General features: G+C 49.6%; 1 protein-coding gene across 1 annotated transcript in view; it reads right to left on the bottom strand.

Annotated features, from left to right (window-relative positions):
* LOC144805712 (NACHT, LRR and PYD domains-containing protein 12-like) overlaps positions 1-25,583 on the bottom strand; it is an 878,524-nt gene that overhangs the window by 313,328 nt on the left and 539,613 nt on the right. The window contains exon 8 of the mRNA XM_078672213.1: positions 25,383-25,553. Within this exon, the coding sequence (XP_078528339.1) occupies positions 25,383-25,553 (171 nt within the window). The remainder of the gene's footprint in view (positions 1-25,382; positions 25,554-25,583) is intronic.

The raw sequence follows: 25,583 nt of genomic DNA, 5'->3' as shown, positions 1-25,583 counted from the left end.
ACAGAGTATAAATACCCATGTCCTTCGCATGACTCCACACCAGCGGAGTAGCGCGAGGGGTAGGCGGCGATCAGAGTGTCCAGACCTTGTGAGTATATCACCTAGAAAAGAACATCCTACAAGAGATCCTCTTTTTCCTCTTTTTCCTCCAAAGTAAGTGAGATTGAATTGTAAAATTACAGCTACATCATTCTCTACTACAGATAGCCATTGGAGCAACACCCCTACACGCTGTTCATGAAGCCCACCAACCAGGCTTCATAAGTATGAGTACAACTGGCAGTAAAATCCTAGTTTTATGTGTTTTATGTTGTATGTGGTGTGAGTCCGTTTTTACTAGCTTATTATCAAGCAAATGGTGTGGTTCAAGGCGACTGCGTCTTGCAACTACCCGCTACATGGGTAACCATTAGTCTTTTGGTTTTTGTCTTTCTGCAGGTCATTGTACTTGTAGCAGACCGCTGTAGGCACACTTAGCCTATTCCTACAAAAATTTCACTTTTCTGTAAAAATCACACTTTTTTTGTAGAAGAAGACGTGAGTAGGGAAGGGAGTTTGTGCCCCTGTCCTGAAGAAGGAGCCAGTCTCCGAAACATGTCGACAACATAGCACACCAGAGATCCTGTTCATTAACACAACAGGTTGATCTCGCCCTGCACTTATTTTTAATAGTACCAGCCAGAGTTCGGAATAAAAATCTTTTTTCTCTCAAGTGCCAGGTACTTTTTAAAACCTTCACCACGTTCCCTACTCACTTTATTCACATACCCCACACACTGTACACTACACATAGCCAACTTGAAAGTGCTCCCGCGTATCCGTAGGTCGCAGCACGCCGCATCCCGATAGAGGGGTGCGAAGACCCCAATGATGAAGCATGACACCAAGGGGCCTTTTGGTGTGTGAGGGGTATTTTATCAAACACTGAGTGCTTCAATATCCTTTTGATCACTCTTCCCTTTCCCCCCCCAAAGTTGGATTTTCTTTGTTTATGTAAGTATCAGAGTGGAGCACAAATCCGACGAATAGCTCTACCTCCCTTTTTTGGTTTAAACTATAGTCTAGGCAGCGTGCAGCTGCGGGAGTATCCCTATCACACCACAGACACATAATCACATACACTAGGTAACTGTAGACCACAGCGGTCTCTCTAAAATGGAGGACGAACATGGCTTAACCTTCGGCGAGGATGAAATTGACAGGATCTTGGCAGCAGTAAATCCTTTTGAGGGGCTCACTAACCCTGAAACCGGCCCAAACATTGATGATTGGAATGAATTGGTAAAACTAAGACGCAACCAAATAAAGGCAGCTTTACATGGTTTGATAATGACAGGATACCTGAGGAACAAGATGGGACCAGCTGGACTAATTGTAAAAAATGAACCGTTTATCTTCCAGACTGATATGCAATTTAAAAAAGAATGGTCGTTGATCTCTTGGCATTGTACCAGGGATTGGTTGGTCCTAATAATTAAAACAGCAACCAGAATCACACAAGAACTTAAAATAGAGATCGGTAAAATAGAGGTCAAACTCAATACATACATGTCAACAGAAGACCTTAAAATCAGATTGGATGAATTGAACCAACAAATGACAGAATTTGAATTTACTTTGAAACAAAGCAAACTTAACAAATTGAGTAAGGACAAAGACAAATTCACACCAGAGGGAACCTACCCCTACACTAAGGCGGACTATGTGTCCACGAGAAATGACACAGATAGTGATGGGTCAGACGGTAGCTCCACCGGTTCGAATTCCAGCGGTGGCAGAAGGAACCGCCCGAATAGAGGCGGGTGGAGACAAAGACGACAACAATTCCCAAGACAAAGAGGATGGAGGGGATACCCGCCCCAGTACCCACAATTTATGGCACCCCCACCTTTCCAACCTTTCCAGTTCAACCACCAACCGGATATACAGGGTTTCCCACAATGGAACCAGGACTTTAATGGAGGTTTTTACGATCCACAGCCTTTTTTAGGCTCCCGCCCAGGGACACGGGGAAAGAACCGGAAGGGCAACAACGTCACCTGGGAATCAACGGACCAAGGGAACCCCAGACAAACCAGGAGCATGACAGGCTCCCTACCCAACCAGGCATCAACCAGCAACCAGAGAGGGACCTAGTGGTAAATCTCACTTCCAAACCTCTGACGAGTATCCAACGACAGGTACTAAATAAAGGTTTGGGATTTGTACCGACACAAAAACCGGACATCTTCAAAGTAAACGTGGAAATGAAGGAATTTGTACGAAAACTAAAACTACAGGTCTTTTTCAGTGACAAACAAACACAAGCTGTGATGACAGACACTGGTCTGAGACCAAAATCGACCTTCACACCTCCTGACCCTACACTCCCCATTGAGCTACTCGCTTTTGAGAAGGCAGTTATGACGGATGTCAATAAATTGGATGTGTCACCCACACAAATCTTCCACAATACGACCAAGGAGGAGCAGCTTGCCTTAAGGAATTTATCTGAAGATATCAACATGGTAATAAAGCCAGCGGACAAGGGGGGAGCAATAGTATTACAGTCCACTGAGGACTACGACAATGAATGCATGCGCCTCCTGTCTGACAGACGAAACTACATGGTTCTACAACAGGACCCAACTGAACATCTCAGGGTAAAAATCGGATGCATGATTGAGGAAGGTTTGACACACAATTGGCTGAGCAAAAAGGAAGGCGAATTCCTTATGCAAAAGAAACCTCGCATTCCATATTTTTACAGTATCCCCAAAATACATAAGGACATCAGAAAACCGCCGGGTAGACCAATAGTCTCGGGCATTGGATCTATTCTAGAACCTTTGTCGAAGTTTGCGGACGCATTCCTGAGACCCCTGGTGCAGTCCACAAATACGTACCTAAAGGATACCAAGGCAGTACTACAACTCCTCCAGGAAGTGACTTTTGACCCTCAAACCCAACTACTAATGTCTCTTGACGTGGAAAGTTTATACACCAGCCTGCCCCACGATGAAACTTTGATGATCATCGAAGAAGTTCTCTTTTCGACCCAATGGAAATACCAGACACCACGTAACTTAGTTCTGGAATGCATCTCACTGGCCTTGCAGAAAAACTTTTTCCAGTACAAGTCCACTATTTACCAACAATGCCATGGGACCAGCATGGGAAGCACCTTTGCTCCGAGCCTAGCTGGTCTCTATGTGCACCACCTCGAGACCAGCAAGATACTCCATGAACACAACCCGTACTGGCCAAATATAAAATGTTGGAAAAGATATATAGATGACATCCTGGTCATATGGCAAGGCGACCACCAATCAGCGAAGCTCTTTTTGGAATGGCTGAACACCCAAAACACATTCCTGAAATTCACGAGCACCATTTCAAACCAAACGTTGGTGTTCCTGGATCTCAACATCTATGCAGATACTGGTATACTTAAAACAACCACCCATTTTAAACCTACTTCCAGGAACTGCCTACTAAGGTACGATAGCTTTCACCCTCGCCACCTACGAGAAAACCTGCCCTACGGGCAGTTCCTACGGCTCAGGCGAAATTGCACTGACGTGTCTGCCTTCAAGGAACAGGCGACCGACCTTAAAGACAAACTCAGACAAAGAGAGTATCCAGACAGGATCATCAACAAAGCACTAAAAAGAGCTAGAAACAATAACAGGGAATCTTTACTGGAGGAACGAACCAAGGAACCCACTCAAAACAAAAGACCAATCTGTGTGACCACTTTCAACACAATGTCCAATGCAGTATCCAAGATTGTGAACAAACATTGGAGAATACTGACGAGCGGTGATCTGGATCTAGACAAACCAATGTTTGCCCACCGCAGAGGACGCAACCTCAGAGATATTTTGGTACACACCAGACCGAAACCTACAACAGCATCCCCTCAACCATCCATAGGGATTCAAGGTCATTTCCCATGCGGTAATTGTAGCAGCTGCCATTTAACCGAAAAAAGCAAAAAACTCACATTCCGTAATGGATCGACATGGGAGCAGCGGAGATTTACGAACTGTAACTCTAAAAACGTTATCTACCTCATCAAGTGCCCATGCAATCTTGAATATGTGGGAATGACAACACGAGCCGTCAAAACACGATTGAATGAACACAAAAGCAATGTGAGATGTAAGAAAAGTACGACGAAAATGGCCACACATTTCCTCACTATGCAGCACTGCGTCAACGATTTGAAATGGACAATAATCGAACAGTTGCCCACTGATGCTGGTCTTTTCCAAAAGGAACAAAGATGGGTGTTCCGTCTGGGCACCCATATCATTGGGCTTAATGATGATGTGCCCTGGAGCCAACTATCAGCATAAGTACCACTAAAACATCAGTACTGTACTTGATAGAGTAATTCCCATCTGTCAAAAGGTTCCCCTGCCATGATCCACTGTCATTTATTCTCAACCTTAGCAAGGGGTTACTAATCACTTCGGATGTATAAAGTCGCTATCCTCACTCAGCACCATTCAACAAATAACTGGGGCATCTAGCAGACACGTGGACCGCAATCGCGCTCCTCCGATAAATGAACCCAGTGCGCTTGGCGCTTGGGGCTTACCGCGCATGCGCGAGTGATTAGACAACCTGAACTCGCACAACGCATGCGCGAAGACATAGCGGCACACAGGGAAACTAACCATACCAGACAGACACTGATCCTGTGCTCACGCAGCAGTAACATACGATCGCCCTGTATGGCTGACATGCGGAACACCCATACATGGTGTCACTCCCGTTTCCGCCCAATTAACGAAACAGAGTATAAATACCCATGTCCTTCGCATGACTCCACACCAGCGGAGTAGCGCGAGGGGTAGGCGGCGATCAGAGTGTCCAGACCTTGTGAGTATATCACCTAGAAAAGAACATCCTACAAGAGATCCTCTTTTTCCTCCAAAGTAAGTGAGATTGAATTGTAAAATTACAGCTACATCATTCTCTACTACAGATAGCCATTGGAGCAACACCCCTACACGCTGTTCATGAAGCCCACCAACCAGGCTTCATAAGTATGAGTACAACTGGCAGTAAAATCCTAGTTTTATGTGTTTTATGTTGTATGTGGTGTGAGTCCGTTTTTACTAGCTTATTATCAAGCAAATGGTGTGGTTCAAGGCGACTGCGTCTTGCAACTACCCGCTACATGGGTAACCATTAGTCTTTTGGTTTTTGTCTTTCTGCAGGTCATTGTACTTGTAGCAGACCGCTGTAGGCACACTTAGCCTATTCCTACAAAAATTTCACTTTTCTGTAAAAATCACACTTTTTTTGTAGAAGAAGACGTGAGTAGGGAAGGGAGTTTGTGCCCCTGTCCTGAAGAAGGAGCCAGTCTCCGAAACATGTCGACAACATAGCACACCAGAGATCCTGTTCATTAACACAACAGGTTGATCTCGCCCTGCACTTATTTTTAATAGTACCAGCCAGAGTTCGGAATAAAAATCTTTTTTCTCTCAAGTGCCAGGTACTTTTTAAAACCTTCACCACGTTCCCTACTCACTTTATTCACATACCCCACACACTGTACACTACACATAGCCAACTTGAAAGTGCTCCCGCGTATCCGTAGGTCGCAGCACGCCGCATCCCGATAGAGGGGTGCGAAGACCCCAATGATGAAGCATGACACCAAGGGGCCTTTTGGTGTGTGAGGGGTATTTTATCAAACACTGAGTGCTTCAATATCCTTTTGATCACTCTTCCCTTTCCCCCCCCAAAGTTGACATTTAAGTTTCCCCATATACCTGCCCCATATAGTGCAACCGAGACACAACTAGTTTTGTAGATGTAAATAAGTTCTTTGACTGTTTTTTTGCCCATCTTTTTACTAAAAGACTTAAGAGCCATTATGGCTTTGGCAAATAGTAAGTTCCTAGCATGTATTGCTCTATTCCAATTCCCAGTATGCTCAAAGAGAATTCCCAGGTATGGAAAAGTAGGGGTGTGCTGTAAAGGGATAGTTCCAATAAACATAGTTTTTTTCCTTTTGTGGACATTACCACTACAGTTCATCACAAAGGTCTTGGTGCAATTAATTTGTAATTCAAGTTTGTCCATAAAAGTACAGAAGGACGTAATCATTGCTTGCATGGCTACAGGGGTTCTTGCCATTAGCACAGTATCATCTGCGTAAATGAGAGCTGGTAACCTGCGGGATGACGCGTTATTGAGGTAGTCAAAAAATGAAATAAATTAACCCAACTCACCCCCCTACCTAACCCCAACCAATGTCCAAAAGTCCAAAAGTCCCCTTTCCCAAACACCCAATTCCCACCCCCCCAACAGTCTTTAAAAAAGGGGCACGGGACAGTCACTTCCTCCGGTGGCGTAGTTTTGCAAGCTGTTGCTTCATGTCCCGCTGCTCTTTGCGGAGGTCCCGGAGCTGGCGCTGTTGTTTTTCGGCCAACCGCTCCAGGTAGTCCACTCTTTTGCGTAGTCGGCGCACACAAACGATCCAGGATCTGGGGGGGGGGGGCGCTGATGTTGTTGCTGCTGTGCGGCGGCGGCGGGAGGCTGTCGGGCCACGGCTCCATTTGGCTGGAGGCTTCTGGCTGGTGGACCCGGGGGCAGTGGAGGAGGATGTAGATGTTGATGTCTCCTCATGCTCCCGAGCCCACAACCGCCGCCCGGACAGCCATCTCCTTACGGGTGAGCTTTTTGGGAGTAGCATCTATGAAGAAAGAAAGAAAAATACTGTAGCCAATAGTCTTTAACATAAAGTCAAAATAATTCAACGGAAGGTTGCCACTCAGTAACACCAGCAAGTAGCAAACACAGTATAACATTTTGGGATGTATCTTTCCGAGGTCTTTGTAGGCCTGTGACACTGTGAGTTTCAGGAATTCCACTAGCAGCACTTTAGGGTGACTCTCTACTACATACATAGTCAGAGAGTACTAAAAAAAGGCCTTTTCTACTATTTTTCTCTTGTTTTGCAAAAGAAATTACTGGTACGTGAACTTGTGGTAGCCGCCATAATGGCAGCTCACTCAGCTTTCACCCAAGAAATACAGACACAGGCCATGATGATGCAGACTCGCAGTACTTTAAGCAGTACATGCAGGTGGGGATAGGAATGTCTTACTTTTCTATAGGGGTGGCACTGCCACTGGCCTTACTTCATACACTCAGCGTCTGCTCTACTACATCATACACCTCTGCTATCGACGAGGAGGATAAAGAAGATAACATCCAGGCTTCCAAAGTACGTCTATGATTCTTCTTAATGTCTCAAATGTACCAAAATGTATTTTTGTCAACAACCAACTAACACCCTTTTCATTATATTTTGGAAACCGCCGTCTTATTTCTTATGTTGAATTGCATTCAACAAAACCATTCTTTACAGTCATAAATAAATATTAAGACTCGCTCGTCCTTCGTTTCACCCTTCTTTAACTTTTCGTTATTCACATCCCTAAACTACATCTGATATCACTTGGCTTCACAATACAAATTTGCCAGCTGAGTTGAAGTGAAATAGAGGGGGCCATTGGTTACCAGAGAAGTACCGCCGCTAATGCTAATAAAAGTCAAGGTTGACTGTCTTCTCCGTGATAGCCCAAAAAGTAGTTCTAAATCAGTAAATGTTCTTGACAGTACAGTGTACTTATACTAGTGTACTGTGTACTACTGTACAGTACATCATACACTCCTTTACGAGCCTACTCAAAAAAAATTCAATAAGTAAGGAGTATAATAACTTACCACCATCCGTCGCCGCTGAGTCTTCCCCCCCAGCTCCTCCTGTTGGCGCTGCTGCATCCAAAGTGGACCCCTCCGCACTGCTGGCCCCGCACTGGTGGTCATCTGTGCCGCATCAGACGTTGTGACGTCTAGGAAAAACATGTCATATTTTCAGATGCCATACACAACCCTCTATTTTGTCTCGGAATGGAAGAAAATGTTACATAACACATTTTTTATTACTGGGATTGAAAAAAAGTAACGGTTTTGGGGAGGGTGTTAACCTTTTATATGCTTATTCCATTAAATGCTACGCTTCTTCTTATGACAACTGATGAATGCTTGCTTAACGTGCACCATTTTTCTCATTACAGAAAGAAGATTCCATTGCCCTTCTGCCAGACGATTCACCAACTACTACTGACTGAGTCATCACCATCAGTACTTTAAGTACTTTAAAGAAGGTGGGGGCTCACGCACAGTTATTCTAATAATTTCCTGTGTCTGTTAACTATTATTAAGTTTGAGTCATACTAATTTCATTCATGGGAACGTTGTTAAAACTTTAACGTCATCTTCATCCATGAGAATACTACGCTATTAAAAATAAAGAAATAATGTTTAAATTTCTTAATTGAAAATAAAACTTTAAAACTAACAAACACTGTGTAGTTTTTGCTCACGAGTGAGTGAGCGGAAAGGTTTGAACTACTGCACTTGGCAGTCATGTTTCAGTGACTCAGATAGGCCGGGACTCGGAGGTAGTCTTCTTCTGTTCTTCTGGGTCGTAAAATGATTGGTCAGACATTCTAGATAGTCGGTCAGGGGAATGGGGGTTCAACTTCTGTTCGGACTGAGGTATGTCGAAAGTCGAACTGCACCTATCATCAACAATGTCCTATTTATCTTGTTCATACTTCTTTGTGTGCAGAATAGTCCCTGAAACACTAGCGGTATGGGATGTGCTCCTCTCAAATCATAAAGGCAACTGCTACCTTTTACTTGGTGTAAACAATGACATTTTGATGTTGGAAATTGTCAAAGCACTTACATTAAGAAGACTGGAATAGACAGCAAGGGCTACCCAGAGGACTGCACTCAGTGCCTAGAGCTATTGCTGTATCAGAGTTTTGTTTCACACCGTTTGCCGAATGGGCAAGCTTAGCTACCTATTTATTTATTTATTTATTTACAGGCTTATATCGCGCTGGCTTCGACTCCCAAGGGAGTATCTCCGCGCCTTTGACTTATACCACATTGAAATCAGGGAACCGTTAGCTATTAATGATTGAATAGGAATGTTTTCAACAATTTTCTGAATGGGAGGTGATCTGCACATAGCCTAAGAGTGTTGGGGAGACTATTCCAAAGGGAAGGACCTGCTATCGAGAGAGCTATGCTTCCATGCCTGGCCTTCTTAGCTCTGGGTACACAAAAAAGGCCTTGTTCGCTCGACCTGAGTGAGCGAGAAGGTTTGTAGGGAACAAATTTGGTGGCCAGGTATGCCGGGCCCATCCCGTTAAGACATTTATGTATGATACAACATACCTTGAATTTGGCCCTCTGTCTGAACGATAACCAGTGGAGTTTTGTCAGAAGGGGCTTAGATGGTGTGCGGGGAGGGGCATTCAAGACCAGACGGGCGGCCGTGTTTTGGACCACCTGTAGTATTGTCATGACTCCCTCGTTGGCAGATAACAGCAGGCCGTTACAATAGTCTAATCGACTCATAACAAGGGCCTGCACCAACATCCTCCTGCTTGCATCTGGTAGAAGGGGAAAGATTTTACGTAGCATACCAATTATATGGAAGCAGGATCCCACCACCTGGTTGGCATGTTGTTTGAGGGTAAGTTCCTGGTCTAATCGGAAACCCAGATTCTTAACTATTGGTTTAGGCTCCGGTACTGGGCCAAGATCTTGTGGCCACCAGTCCGGAGTCCAGAGTCGCTTTACCTCACCAAACAACATGACCTCTGTCTTTCCAACATTGCATTGCAAGAAGTTGGAAGACATCCAGTGTGCTACTGCTTGCATGCCCTGGTAGGAGTTCCTGACCTCAGGAGTGAGGGTCTTAAAAGGAAAGAGGAGTTGAGTATCGTCCGCATACGAAATTGGGACAAATCCATATGCTCTCAAGATGTTAGCCAGGGGTGCCACATATATGTTGAAAAGGGTTGGGCTCAGACACGAGCCCTGTGGCACCCCCTTGGAGATTTCAACTTCCTCTGACCGAAATTCACCCATGGTTACTTGTTGGGTCCGATTGTTCAGGAAACTCCTCAACCATGCCAGGGCTTGGTGTTTCAGGCCGATGTTAGCTAGCCTGGCAGTGAGGATAGAGTGGGATACAGTATCAAATGCCGCAGACAGATCTATCAGCACCAGGATAACGGAGAGGCCCCTATCCTGGTACACGTGCAGATCGTCTGCGACTGATAATAGGGCGGTCTCCGTGCTATGTTTAGGCCTAAAGCCAGATTGTGAGAGGTCTAACACTCCTGCAGATTCAATGTATCTTGACAGATGTTTATTTACGTGTTTTTCAGTGATTTTGCCCAGAAAAGGTAGTAGAGATATCGGTCGGAGGTTGCTAAGCTCATTCCAAGGAATGGAGGTATTCTTCCTGAGTGGCTTGACCAATGCCTTTTTCCATCTTTGAGGGACTTGCCCAGTCTTTAGCGAAAGGTTTATTAGACTCTGGATTGTGGGTCCCAGGTCCCTTGCTAGTATGGGCATAACACGTGCGGGGATGATATCCGTTGGGCTACCACTCTTTATTTGGGAGGTGAGTGCCAGTATTTCCTCAATCTGAATGGGAGGAAATGTAGAAAGGGAAATAGTGGGAGGGGGTGGCATTTCAGAGTTGAAAATAGGGTGATTGTCATTTTTACAAGTATGGTTTGAGTGTAAGATTTTGTCGTAAATGGCGTCAATTTTTTTTGTAAAAAAGTTGGAGATATCATCACATAGTTGCTGTGAGGCCACTTCCGGACTTTCACAGGCTATGGGTTTGGTGAAAGTCAGTAAAATCTGATATAGTGTCTTAGAGTTGTTACCAGCAGCCAATAGCAGTGAAGCTATGTGGTTTTTCTGCGCTAAGCGGATGTTTTTGTGGTAAACAGTCAGAGATCTTTTATATGACAGTCTATCACTATCTAGGCGTGAAGCCCTCCATTTCTTTTCTAATTTTCGTGTGGCTTGTTTAGGTAATCTAAGGTTTTCCGAAAACCAAATCTCCTGTTTGGGTGCAGGTTTGGGTTTGAAGGTTTTTGATGGAATAACCCCATCTATGGATTTAAGTAGCGCCTCTTTATATTGGTGCAAGGCATTATCAACGTTCTCACTTGCGGTAGTTTTGGGCGTTACAAACTGCGCATTAAAATTTTGCTGGGTCAGTTTATGCCAAGGTCTCCTTTTGCTGGGTAAAGTCATATGAGGTAGGAGAGGGGGTCATGAATTCTATGACATAGTGGTCTGTCCATTCTACTTGGTGGGGAGGAGAACATTCAATTTTTAAGGAGTTAGTGAAAATTAGATCTAGCGTGTGTCCTGCCTTATGGGTGGGCCCACTATTACTCTGCCTTAGTCCCAAAGAGTTAAGGTCTGCCAAGAGAGTCCTGGTCTCGGAGCTATTTTCTAGCTCACTGTGGACATTAAAGTCCCCTAACAGTAGAAAATCTGAGTTTTCCTGTATATGAGGGGCCAATGTTTCCATCAATGTTACAGATATATTGGAGCATGGTCCAGGGGGGCAGTATATCAACGCACCCTTTCTGCTTGATTTGGATGAACATTGAATCTTAAAGATCATCAGTTCTAGTTCAGGTGTGCACATCTCATCTAGTACTTTAACACTGATTTCCTGCTTATGTACTATCGCTAACCCCCCTCCAGTTTTCATGGGGCGATCCACCCTCACAATCTTATATCCTAATGGGATTCCTAGCGTTATTGCGGGGATTAGATGAGGTTTAAGCCAAGTTTCCGTTAGGAAGCATAGGTCAGGTTCCTCACTAGAAATTAGATCCCATACTTCGACGGCATGTTTGGACAGTGATCTAGTATTACATAGCAGGTTTTTATTGTTCAGGGGGCTTATACTAGTCTTATCATTTATGGAGGTAGAATCTTGAGGTAGAATGTTTCTGGGTAGGCAATTTTGAGGACGAAGTTTAGGAGTGTGTCTTGGTCCAATAAGAGCCTCAAATTAAGTTTTGCAGTATAGACAGGAAAATGGACCCTCTATGTTGTCCTCCACCCTACTAGAGCATTCCCTCGGTACATGATATGCAATATTCAGTAGTACCTGTGATGAATACGTAAGTCGGGGGGCTGATAGTGTCGCCATAGCCGCTGGCCCCTGGCCACGTCCAGTTGCGCACGGGCGCAGACGGGCAGGTCTTTGGCTTGTCTTCGGCGCTGGCTACGGCGCCCCACTGTGTGCTACCGCTGCGCGCTAGGGCCGACGAGGGCTATATAGCCCTGTCAAGTGGAGAGCTGGAGCGCTAACCGCTCGCCTCCCTGGGCGTGTCTTGCTCTTGCCTGCCCGGCCCTCCGCTCAACGGTATAGGCTACCGAGTCGGACCGGGGCGGGCAGGCTTGAATGATGAGCAAGACAGCCGAGGTTACCTTTGGAGCCCCTCTGAGCCCTGTCAGGCGCTAGTCCCTCAGTAAATTTACACAAAAATGTTTAAAATTCGTACATCAATTTTAAAACTTTCTATCCGGGTAGGTGCAGGGTTTTTAAAATTCGACAAACCTACACAGACCGACTCATAATTGTAAATAGTAGTAGCACAGAGAGTGATAGTAGAGGCAGGATAAGAATGTAGAAAGTAGTCTACATTAGAAGAAGATCAAAGACTATTCTGTAAAACATAGAATTATTAGGAACCAGTTTGTAATGAATAGGAGCTGTAAAAGTTAGGGAAGTATAAGTATTAATATAACAATAGAACAACTTACTGGGGCCAGCAGAAAAGCCTGCAAGGGACTGAGCCTCTCCACCTTCTGCCACCGGAGTCTCTGTCGCCGCCGCCGCCTTGCCCCTGGGAGGTGCTGGTGATCATGAAATAATGAAACACAACATGGATGATTGTTTTTTGGGAAATATTTGATTTCTTTGTACTCAATCTAAAATTATGTCAGGGAAACAAATTAACATCAATTGCATCTGATCTGGTCAACTAGGAGGATAGTAGTACAGTATTGCAGGATTCGCAGACCATCAAAGGAAAGTTATGTAATTCACTAACTACATCAACAACAAAAGGTTCTACTACGACTGCGATCACTAGCACTCAGCAGCACGAGACGTCGCGTGACAGACACAGTCCGTCATCGTGATTGCAGACCACTAACAAATGTCCTATAACAAGTAATAAATAATATACTCAACGTATCAATCCAACACTATCTCTTCAAAGTGGCAGCAGCAGGAGTACAAAGAAGGAGTAGACTTGAGTCTACTGTCTCTAGCATTACGCAGTAATGCTCTCAAATGACTAAAGAGTTGCAAACAAGTAAGCATAGTAGCAACGCCAATAACCAGGCGAGCACCTGCAATGACAGAAGCTATTTAAACATTAACTTACCTGCAATGTAATCGAATCAGCAGCATTCGTACGCTTCAGGAAAAAAATAGATTAGCAATATAACATAGCAGAAGGAAAAAGGTAGTTATTAAATAGCTACTTACCAAGGCCAGGGATCTCCACACCGAGCAGGTCGAGCATGTCATGCTCCCGGTCCAAGATGTCACTCCACCGGTGCATCACTTGCTGGTAGGTGCGCCGGACCCCAGACTCCTTATACATGCGCCGGCACACCTTCTCCCACAGCTGGCGACGCTACTGGAGGCCGTAACCCGAAGCAATCCGCCCACCTGCTGCCACGGTTTTAGGGAGGTGGACTTGCACAAACACCATCAAGGCGGCCACCTCCACCGCGGAGAAGATCTCCCTTGCCTGGACTTCCTCCCCCCTCAAACGCCCGCAAGGGAGCCGGGTACGGGGTGCTGGGCCCTTCCCCTTGCCCTTGTTGCCTCCCTTAGCCATGGTCCTGGGCACAAGAAGAAGGAAAGAAGAATAGGTGTGAAAAAAAATATGAGAGAGAGCGAAAGAAATAAAGTAGGTAATAAAGTAACAAAAAGTTAAAAAAAAACCCACAAAATATGGATGTAGGAAATTGAAGAGAGAGATAATAAGCAAAAAAAGAAAAAAAAAAGTTCAGAAAAACATAGGATTACGAAGATGTGAGATGGATAGAAAGGTAGCATGCCCAAAACCATAGCAGTGAATAAAAAACAAGATGGCCGCGCCTGTAGAGGACCGCGTGGGTGAGTTTGTGCGATATTTTCCCCGCGAGCACGCAAAAACGCCCATGAACATGTAATCGCGCGCCGCATAAGACGCGAGCATGCAACACGTCACGCAAACAAGATGGCCGTGCCCAAACACGACCGCATGGGCAACCTCGGGGTCGGTGCGCTGCAAGCGGTCCGCGAATAAGCAGAAAACCGCGCGAACACGCAAAAAAAAAGAAATCCGGATTACAAGTTCGATTTCGCACGAATTCGCGCCTCCGCGAATCTCGCGAAATGGCAGAAAAACGAATTTTGGAAAACTGAAAGCACTTAGCAGGTGCAAAAGTTCAAGCTAATTTGTAACCATTCCCTGTAGTGCTTCCTGAGGGGCCCCTCCAGAGTTCAGTTGCCTACTTGCAACTATTCTCTGACCCTGCTCTGACCCTCAAAGCAAGGGTCAGAGAATAGTTACAAGTATGGCACAATGCTCCTGTAAAAAAAATAACTGCAACAGGAAGCACTTACAGCTAAGGAAGCAGGTGCCAGACTTGAAGCTCAAATTCAGTGACACATTAACCAGCCCCAAATTAATTCATCTCAGTTGGGCAGGTGTGCTTTCCTCCCATAATCTACAGTTTTAACCAGAGGGTGCTGTGATGAACTAGAGGGTGGCAGTGCTGAACCAGAGGGTGGAAGGGATGAACAAGAGGGTGGCAGGGATGAACCAGAGGGTGGCACTGGTGAACCAGAGGGTGGGTGTGAAGAACCAGAGGGTGGCACTGGTGAACCAGAGGGTGGCAGTAATGAACCAGAGGGTGGCAGTAATGAACCAGAGGGTGGCAGGGATGAACCAGAGGGTGGCACTGGTGAACCAGAGGGTGCTGTGATGAACCAGAGGGTGGCAGTGAAGAACCAGAGGGTGGCACTGGTGAACCAGAGGGTGGCAGTAATGAACCAGAGGGTGGCAGTGGTGAACCAGAGGGTGGCAGTGCTGAACCAGAGGGTGGCAGGGATGAACAAGAGGGTGGCAGGGATGAACCAGAGGGTGGCACTGGTGAACCAGAGGGTGGCACTGGTGAACCAGAGGGTGGCAGTGAAGAACCAGAGGGTGGCACTGGTGAACCAGAGGGTGGCAGTAATGAACCAGAGGGTGGCAGTAATGAACCAGAGGGTGGCAGGGATAAACCAGAGGGTGGCACTGGTGAACCAGAGGGTGCTGTGATGAACCAGAGGGTGGCAGTGAAGAACCAGAGGGTGGCACTGGTGAACCAGAGGGTGGCAGTAATGAACCAGAGGGTGGCAGTGGTGAACCAGAGGGTGGCAGGGATGAACCAGAGGGTGGCAGTGCTGAACCAGAGGGTGGCAGTGATGAACCAGAGGGTGGCAGTGATGAACCAGAGGGTGGCAGTGATGAACCAGAGGGGGGCAGGGATGAACCAGAGGGTGGCACTGGTGAACAAGAGGGTGCTGTGATGAACCAGAGGGTGGCAGTGAAGAACCAGAGGGTGGCACTGGTGAACTGGAGGGTGCAAGGATGAACCAGAGGGTGGCACTGGTGAACCAGAGGGTGCTGTGATGAACCAGAGGGTGGCAGTGATGAACCAGAGGGTGGCAGGGATGCACCAGAGGGTGGCAGAGATGAACCAGAGGGTGGCAGAGATGAACCAGAGGGTGGCAGAGATGAACCAGAGGGTGACACTAGTGAACCAGAGGGTGCTGTGATGAACCAGAGGGTGGAAGTGAAGAACCAGAGGGTGGCACTGGTAAACCAGAGGGTGGCAGTAATGAACCAGAGGGGGGGTGAACCAGAGGGTGCTGTGATGAACCAGACGGTGGCAGTGGTGAGTGCTGATGCTGAACCTTAGAGTGGCAGGGGTGAACCAGAGGGTGTCAGTGGTGAACCAGAGGGTGCTGTGATGAATCAGAGGGTGGCAGTGGTGAACCAGGGGGTTGCAGGGGTGAACGAGAGGGTGGCAGTGGTGAACCAGAGGGTGGCAGGGGTGAACCAGAGTGCTGTGATGAACCAGAGGGTGGCAGTAGTGAGTACTGAACCTGAGGGTGACAGGGGTGAACCAGAGGGTGGCAGTGATGAACTAGAGGGTGGCAGTGGTGAACCAGAGGGTGGCAGTGGTGAACCAGAGGGTGGCAGTGGTGAACAAGAGGGTGCTGTGATGAACCAGAGGGTGGCAGTGATGAACCAGAGGGTGGCAGTGATGAACCAGAGGGTGCTGTGCCCATACACAACCGCATGGGTAACTTCGCCATGCAAGTGGCCCGCGAACATGCAAAAAGCCCCGCGAACACGCAAAAAACCAGAAATTCGCAATTTTGCAGGAATTCGCGATTTATGCGGATTGGGAATTCGCTTTTGCACGATTTCACGGACCGCGATTTTGCTGATTTCGCCCATACTTAGTTACATCATTATAGTGATTTCTGGTCTTTGCGCACTTTAGCACTGTGGCACAGTGTAAAGTTTGTGCGCTCTCTGAGTGCGTGTGTGAGAGTGGCCTTCCCTCCAATAGGAATGCATTGGGGATATTAGTGTCCATGGTAGTTCCTGATGTGTGGGGAGTGCAAGGTCGGGTTTGGTATGTGCTGACTCGTGTGATTAAATGCTGTGTGATGATGTGTGCGGCTTTAATGTGTCTAGTGTGGAAGTGCCACTACTAGAAGTTGGCCTTCCTGTGCAGTAAATGTGAATTGACTGTCTGGCTTGTGATTGGCTGGAGCTGGCTGGTGTGCCAGGCTCCAGGAATCAGGATGGGTCTTCCCCCGGTGGTGAATGGAGAGATCTGCATGTTGATGTGAGGGAGGAGTGCACGTGGGACCTGAATAGGGCTGGGCTTTCCCTCCACAATGCTGGCTCTGTCCCCTGTGGTGCGACTGATGACCCTAGCCTGTCCTCTGAATGGGGAGAGGGGCTGAGCACAACAAAGTACTCTAGAACCAGCTGCGTCTGGTTTTTCCCCAACCTGCACCCTATAGACAAAGGGATTTGGTGTATAAAAAGAGGCTGTGACCCCATGTTCAATGTTCTTGTTTCCTGACTTGAATATACCAGGGGCGTGCTGCTGCTGGGTCCCAGGGAAAGGCTTGCCTCCCTGGGCCCTGGATTGCTGATGGACTTGGATGCTGGAGGACTTTCCTTTTTCTTGGGAGCTGCTTGCTCCATCTTTTGGTGTCCAGGACTTTGTGGGACCCTCCTGCCCTCTTCACCTATGGGGGCTGTGTTCCTGGGACCCTCCTTGTTGTAGGGGTCATTTTCTGGGGCCTTTGAGGCTTTCTACGCCCCCCCTGGCACCTGGGAGCGCTGTGCTCCTTTTCCTGGGGGCCCCTTCATCGCAGGTGCCCACCCTACATTATGCCCACATACGATATTGCTAAATTACGAGAGCCTACCCCATTTATGCCGATTTAATTATTTTTACTGCTGGTGCCCACCCCGCTTAGTAGTGTCCTTAACGGGTGCCCACCCCGTATCTACTTTTATTTTATGCCTCGAGGGTGCCTACCCCTCGATATGCACCCGGAAAAGATGCCGCCGACGCGGCGAAGCAGGATGTCAGGCAGCCGGTGCCTGAAACGGGGCGGGACTTCTGCTTGCCGCCCTGGAGTTGCCTCGGAGCCTCGCCGGCTCCAAGAAGAAGGGCCCGGGTGAGGAGGTGAGGCTGTTAGAAAGTCCCGGGTCCTGAGAGCAGTCCCGGGTGAAGCAAAGCTAAGGCCGCCATCAGAGGTGCGAGGCTCCGTGGAGTCGAGGGAAGCCCCCTGCCACAAGCAAAGTATGGCCGCCGGTCCAGGAACCGAGGAGGCCAAGTCCCGAGCAGCCAGGTGAGTAGGGCTGAGCAAGGGGGGGCAATGGTGACCTTCCCGCTCCCCCAAGGGAACAAATGGTGGTGGTGGTGCCAGTACAGGCACCGAGTCAGAGCGGCCCCGTTTGCTCAGTGGGCCGCTCCAACGTGCAGGGGCATTTCTTTGCAAGTGAGAGCCCCATGGCTCCAACGTCGGGCCATTCCTGCCTACCTGGGCCCAGAGGGGGCAATGCTTGTTATTTAGGGAGCCCGAGTGCTCCAGGGGGCCATGTGTGTTATTAGTCACTTGTTGAGCCCCGTGGCTCCAACAAAGCCCCCCCCATTATTTGCAGAGCCTAAATGGCTCCTGGGGACACCGTATTTCTAGAGCCAGATGGCTCAGTGTGGCACAGTTTGTCCTGAGGGGCCCATGTTTCCCCCACAGTACTTCTCAGGGGCAGAGCTGATTCCCAGAGCCCATGTGGGGCTCCAACGCGGGCACCTTTGTTTATTTCTAGAGCCCAGAAGGCTCCCACATGTGGCAATCTTTGTCCTAGGGCCAGTGAGGGCCCATGTCGCAGTTTTATCCCTCATCTGCCCAGCAAGTAGAGGGCAGGTGCTACATTTAGGATTTTCCTTCTAGGGACATGTACTTTGCATCCAGGAGTGAGTCGCACTCCTTCGCCCCTATCTTGGCCTTCCCCAGCTGTGCAGAACTTAGTGACAGCTGCAGCGTTTAGGCCCCTTGCTATTGTCCCCAGCTGCCCAGCAAGTAGTGGGCAGCTACTATGTTTAGGTTTTGGCGCAGTGGCGCAACCTGGACCCCAATGTGATTCATGTGCTGTTAGGATTCATGTGCTATTGCTTTTTGGGTGTTAGGAAATGTACTGTGTTTAGTATGTTTGGCGCACCCTGTGTTCTGATACCTCTAGACATATGTTTATGCTTAGGTGGTTGTTTTATCTAGTATGGGTTATACTAGTGTGTTCATGTTTCCTGCGTGATATATGCCTAAGGTGGTTAGGATAGCATAGGAGGTACTTACCTTTTACCAGTGATTACTAGTTGTGTGCTAAATTTGCTATTTGGTGCTACAGTTATTATATGTTCTATGTGCTAAGCGTTATTCCTACAAAATGCTAATTCTACCAAGTGCTAGTTCTAAAAGTGCTTATTCCTGACAGTGACCCACGTGGCCCTGTCCCATGTACATAATCCCCTGTAAATTCTGCCCGTGCCTATGGCACATTGTAAAGTGTGTGTTTCTTATGTGTTTGGTATAATACAAAGTCTATTTTTATGTATAACCTTGTGTGGAGGTTCCCTTGTGGTGGGCCTTGGGTATTGTTGCTGGGTGCGTGCGCAAATACTTAACCTACATTGCCTCTGGGATCAGCCTTACTGCTCGCGTCACGTTACCTAGAGAGTGAGCAGAGATTATCTTTGGCGTGTAACTCCCTTGCCCTGACTAGAGTGATGGTTTCTGCCTGGCTTTGGCGCAAGCCTTAGCCAACGGGAAATCCCATTTCTAACACAGAGCTATCTCTCAGCCTACGTAGAAAAGAGCGGTGCAGAGCTCTGACAGCAGAGCTATCTCTCATCCTACGTAGAACAGAGAGATGCGGAGCTCAGACAGCAGAGCTATCTCTCATCCTACGTAGAACAGAGAGATGCGGAGCTCAGACAGCAGAGCTATCTCTCATCCTACGTAGAACAGAGAGATGCGGAGCTCAGACAGCAGAGCTATCTCTCAGCCTAGGTAGAACAGAGAGGTGCGGAGCTCTGAGAGCAGGGCTATCTCTCAGCCTACGTAGAATGGAGAGGTGCAGAGCTCTGACAGCAGAGCTATCTCTCAGCCTACATAGAATGGAGAGGTGCAGAGCTCTGACAGCAGAGCTATCTCTCTGCCTACATAGAACAGGGAGGTGCAGAGCTCTGACAGCAGAGCTGTCTCTCAGCCTAAGTAGAATAGAGAGTTGTGGAGCTCTGACAGCAGAGCTATCTCTCAGCCTAAGTAGAATAGAGAGTTGTGGAGCTCTAAAACCAGAACTATCTCTCAGCCTACGCAAAATAGAGGTTCAGAGCTCTGACAGCAGAGCTATCTCTCAGACTACGTTGAGCAGAGAGGTGCGGAGCTCTGACAGCAGAGCTATCTCTCAGCCTACGCAGAACAGAGAGGTGCAGAGCCTCGAGAGCAGAGCCATCTCTCAGCCTAAGTAGAATAGAGAGTTGTGGAGCTCTGAGAGCAGAGCTATCGCTCAGCCTACATAGAGCAGAGAGGTGAGGAGCTCTGACAGCAGAGCTATCTCTCAGCTTATGTAGAGCAGAGAGGTGCAGAGCTCTAACAGCAGAGCTATCTCTCAGCCTAAGCAGAATAGAGAGTTGTGGAGCTCTGACAGCAGAGCTATCTCTCAGCCTACGTACAAGAGAGAGGTGCAGAGCTCTGACAGCAGAGCTGTCTCTCAGCCTATGTAGACTCTCCTTCAGTGTTTAAAGCTCCCAAGCTCAGGCCAGAGGCAGGATGTGTACGCTTGAGCCTTGTTCCTGCAGCACGCAGGGAGGTTTAAACACAGCACAGATCAGGTCAGCGGTGCAGGTTTGTGCTGAGAGTCCACAGTGGAAGCTTGAACCTCATATGAAGCCCGGCCGACGTGACTGCAGCCCTATCTCTCCCCCGTCCATCCCCTGGATGCTCTACCTTTAATCTTACAGCCTACTCTAGCTTTCATCTTCCAGCTGGCTCTCTCCGCAGCCTGCTCTACCTTTCATTTTACAGCCTGCTCTACCTTTCATTTTACAGCTGTCATTCTCTGCAGCCTTCCACATCTGTCCCTGTTTGCTGCCTGCTCTACCTTTCATTTTAGAGCTGCCCTCTTTGCAGCCTGCCCTGCCTTTCATCTTACAGCTGCTCCTCTCTGTTGCTTGCTTTGCTTTTCATCTCACAGCTGCCCCGCTCTGCAGCCTGCTCTGCCTTTCATCTTACAGCTGCTCCTCTCCAGCGCTTGCTCTGCCTTTCATCTTACAGCTGCCCCTTTCTGAAGCCTGCTCCGCCTTTCAACTTACAGCTGTCCCCCTCTGCAGCCTGCTGTACTTTTCATACTACAGCTGCACTCTCTGAACCCTGCCTGCTTTTCATCTTACAGCTGGGCCTCTCCGCAGCCTGCTCTGCCTTTCATCTTGCAGCTGTCCCTCTCTCCTGATCTTCAGTGGAGGCTTTTGCTGGATAAGGAGAAGCTCCTTTAACACTGGACGATCAGCAGTCTGAACAGAGCTCAGGACACTAACCATGGAGTCTCAGAGCCTCAGTTATCGTTGAACTCTTTAGCCAGAACTGAGCTTTGAGGGACAATCACAGTCCAGTAACGGGGCACTGTACAACAAGCCACGTGAAAGGGCGAGGGTAAGTAGTTGGCAGATTGTATTGAAACACATTAGTTATCTACACCTGAGGAGATCTATCGTACGACAGAGTGAGAAGAAGATGCACTGAAGACAAGTACTGAGAGCAATACACACCTGTGATCCTCTGCACCTGAGATCTGTCCAACAGCAGAGGTAGAGAAGATGCACTGAAGACAATATGTGAGTGGAATAAGCACAAGTGAGTGAGTCCTCATGAATGCCGATGCGAGAGGCAGAATCTGATGCATAGGAGGGGCTGTGGTGGCGTGAGGGAGGCACAACAAGGAGAAATATCTTAATTTCTCCTAATGTGTCCAGGAATGCGCTGTATTATTTTACCGTAGGGCAGCGCAGCAGGAAGGCCTGTAGCGCTGTCCTACAGCAAAATCTCATCAATGAGGCCCTGAGGGCGTACTGCGAGGAAACACTTAGCAAGAGACAAGGAAACAATTCTAAGGGTCCGAAGCTCGTCTAACAATGCACTCCCAGCTGCGGGCTTGAATCTGTACGTGTCCCCTCAGTGGCGTAAAACAAAATGATGGTTCCCACCACAGAGAATGAAGAGGGCCTCGGAGCCCCCCGCAAAGAATGAATAGCACCACGGAGCCCCCCACAGAGAAGGAAGAGGGCCTCGGAGCCCCCAAACAGAGAATGAAGAGGGCCTCAGAGCCCCCCGCAGAGAATGAAGAGGGCCTCAGAGCCCCCCGCAGAGAATGAAGAGGGCCTCAGAGCCCCCCGCAGAGAATGAAGAGGGCCTCGGAGCCCCCTGCAGAGAATTAAGAGGGCCCACGGAGCCTCCCGCAGAGAATGAAGAGGGCCTCGGAGCCCCCCCACAGAGAATTAAGAGCACCTCGGAGCCCCCCAGAGAATAAAGAGGGCCACGGAGCCCCCCGCAGAGAATGAAGAGGGCCTCAGAGCCCCCCACAGAGAATGAAGAGGGCCTCAGAGCCCCCCAGGGAATGAAGAGGGCCTTGGAGCCCCCAGCAGAGAATGAATAGGGCCACAAAGCCCCCCGCAGAGAATGAAGAGGGCCTCGGAGCCCCCCGCAGAGAATGAAGAGGGCCTCGGAGCACTCCGCAGAGAATGAAGAGGGCCTAAGAGCCCCCCCGCAGAGAATGAAGAGGGCTTCGGAGCCCCCCCAGGAGAGAATGAAGAGGGCTTCAGAGCCAACCACAGAGAATGAAGAGGGCGTCGGAGCCCCCCAGAGAATGAAGAGGGCCTCGGAGCCCCCCAGAGAATGAAGAGGGCCTCGGAGCCTCCACAAAGAATGAAGAGGGCCACGGAGGCCCTCCACAGAAAATGAAGAGTGCCTCAGAGCCCCCCGCAGAGAATGAAGAGCGCCTCAGGAGCCCCTGCAGAGAATGAAGAGGGCCTCGGAGCCCCCGCAGATAAATGAAGAGGGCCTTGGAGCCCCCCGCAGAAAATGAAGAGGGCCTCGGACCCCCCACCGAGAATGAAGAGGGCCTCGGAGCCCCCCGCTGAGAATGAAGAGGGCCACGGAGGACCCCACAGAAAATGAAGAGCGCCTCAGAGCCCCCCGCAGAGAATGAAGAGGGCCTCGGAGCCCCCCAGAGAATGAAGAGGGCCTCGGAGCCCCCCGCAGAGACTGAAGAGGGCCTCGGAGCCCCCCAGAGAATGAAGAGCACTTCAGAGCCCCCCGCAGAGAATGAAGAGGGCCACAGAGGCCCCTGCAGAAAATGAAGAGCACCTCAGAGCCCCCCACAGAGAATGAAGAGGGCCTCAGAGCCCCCCGGAGAATGAAGAGGGCCTCAGAGCCCCCCGCAGAGATTGAAGAGTGCCTCGGAGCCACCCGCAATGAATGAAGAGGGCCTCGGAGCCCCCCCGCAGAGAATGAAGAGGGCCTCAGAATCCCCCGCAGAGAATGAAAAGGGCCTCGGAGCCCCCTGCAGAGAATTAAGAGAGCCACGGAGCCCCCCGCAGAGAATGAAGAGGGCCTCGGAGCCCCCCCACAGAGACTGAAGTGCGCCTCGATGCCCCCCCGCAGAGAATGAAGAGGGCCTCGTAGCCCCCCACAGAGAATAAAGAGGGCCATGGAGCCCCCCGCAGAGAATGAAGAGGGCCTCGGAGCCCCCCGCAGAGAATGAAGAGGGCCTCGGAGCCCCCCAGAGAATAAAGAGGGACTCGGAGCCCCCCAGAGAATGAAGAGGGCCTCGGAGCCCCCTGCAGAGAATGAAGAGGGCCACGGAGCCCCCCGCAGAGAATGAAGAGGGCCTCGGAGCCCCCCAGAGAATGAAGAGCACTTCAGAGCCCCCCGCAGAGAATGAAGAGGGCCACAGAGGCCCCTGCAGAAAATGAAGAGCGCCTCAGAGCCCCCCACAGAGAATGAAGAGGGCCTCAGAGCCCCCCAGAGAATGAAGAGGGCCTTGGAGCCCCCCGCAGAGATTGAAGAGTGCCTCGGAGCCCCCCGCAATGAATGAAGAGGGCCTCGGAGCCCCCCCACAGAGACTGAAGTGCGCCTCGATGCCCCCCCGCAGAGAATGAAGAGGGCTTCGGAGTCACCCGCAGAGAATGAAGAGCACCTCAGAGCCCCCCAGAGAATGAAGAGGGCCTCGTAGCCCCCCACAGAGAATGAAGAGGGCCATGGAGCCCCCCGCAGAGAATGAAGAGGGCCTCGGAGCCCCCCGCAGAGAATGAAGAGGGCCTCGGAGCCCCCCAGAGAATAAAGAGGGCCTCGGAGCCCCCTAGAGAATGAAGAGGGCCTTGGAGCCCCCCGCAGAGAATGAAGAGGGCCACGGAGCCCCCCGCAGAGAATGAAGAGGGCCTCGGAGCCCCCGCAGAGAATGAAGAGGGCCTAAGAGCCCCCCCGCAGAGAATGAAGAGGGCTTCGGAGCCCCCCCGAGAGAATGAAGAGGGCCTCAGAGCCAACCGCAGAGAATGAAGAGGGCGTCGGAGCCCCCAGAGAATGAAGAGGGCCTCGGAGCCCCCCAGAGAATAAAGAGGGCCTCGGAACCCCCAGAGAATGAAGAGGGCCTCGGAGCCCCCCCGCAGAAAATGAAGAGGGCCATGGAGGCCCCCCACAGAAAATGATGAGCCTCAGAGCCCCCCCGCAGAGAATGAAGAGTGCCTCAGAGCCCCTGCAGAGAATGAAGAGGGCCTCGGAGCCCCCCGCAGAGAATGAAGAGGGCCTCGGACCCCCCACAGAGAATGAAGAGGGCCTCGGAGCCCCCCGCAGTGAATGAAGAGGGCCACGGAGGCCCCCCACAGAAAATGAAGAGCGCCTCAGAGCCCCCCGCAGAGAATGAAGAGGGCCTCGGAGCCCCCAGAGAATTAAGAGGGCCTCAGAGCCCCCCGCAGAGAATGAAGAGGGCCTCGGAGCCCCCAGAGAATGAAGAGCACCTCAGAGCCCCCCGCAGAGAATGAAGAGGGCCACGGAGGACCCCGCAGAAAATGAAGGGCACCTAAGAGCCCCCCGCAGAGAATGGAGAGGGCCTCAGAGACTCTCCACAGAGAATGAAGAGGGTCTCAGAGCCCCCCAGAGAATGAAGAGGGCCTCAGAGCCCCCTGCAGTGAATGAAGAGGGCCTCGGAGCCCCCCGCAGAGAATGAAGAGGGCCTCAGAGACTCTCCACAGAGAATGAAGAGGGTCTCAGAGCCCCCCAGAGAATGAAGAGGGCCTCGGAGCCCCCGCAGAGAATGAAGAGGGCCTCAGAGACTCTCCACAGAGAATGAAGAGGGCCTCAGAGCCCCCCGCAGTGAATGAAGAGGGCCTCGGAGCCCTTCGCAGAGAATGAAGAGGGCCACGGAGCCCCCATGTCTCACTGACATTCCTCGGCCTCTTATGCAGCGGCCGGTCTGGTAACAGCAGGGAGACTAGTGGGGTAGGCACCCTCACTGGAAGCAACAGAGCTGTCCTCTGGTTAAGGTCTATTCCATTTTATCCCAAATACCAGAGAAACCGGCTTTAAAAAGTGCCCCTCAGCACCATGACAGGGTCTTCTGTCATGATCATGGATTGGGGCGTGGGTACCCCCACTTCGCAAACCTGACTTAATTCACAAATGTTATTAAGGGGTGCCTTCATCACGACATTAACAGAAAAGAGGCAATCATGTAAACATTTAAATGCATTTATAAAATATGTGTATGAGTCCCACCTACGATGTATATTTTAGAAATCAATGACGTGATAAGAACTGCTCAGCTCTGTACCTGAGTGTCTGTAGTTTGCAGTTTGGATGTTTTAGGCCTTCACACAACTTCTTCACTCCAGCGTCTCTCAGCTCATTGCATTTCAGGTCGAGCTCTGTGAGAAATGTGTTTGTTTCCAGGACAGAGGCGAGGTCTTTGCAGCATGAACCGGTGAGGGAGCAGAGTTCCAACCTGCAGAACAGAAGAGACATGGAGAGGAGT

This window comes from Lissotriton helveticus (genome assembly GCF_964261635.1).
Source record: "Lissotriton helveticus chromosome 1_1 unlocalized genomic scaffold, aLisHel1.1 SUPER_1_unloc_2, whole genome shotgun sequence".
Lineage (NCBI taxonomy): Eukaryota > Metazoa > Chordata > Amphibia > Caudata > Salamandridae > Lissotriton > Lissotriton helveticus.
Note: the sequence above shows the minus strand (reverse complement) of the source record. Positions and strands in the feature narration are given on the sequence as shown.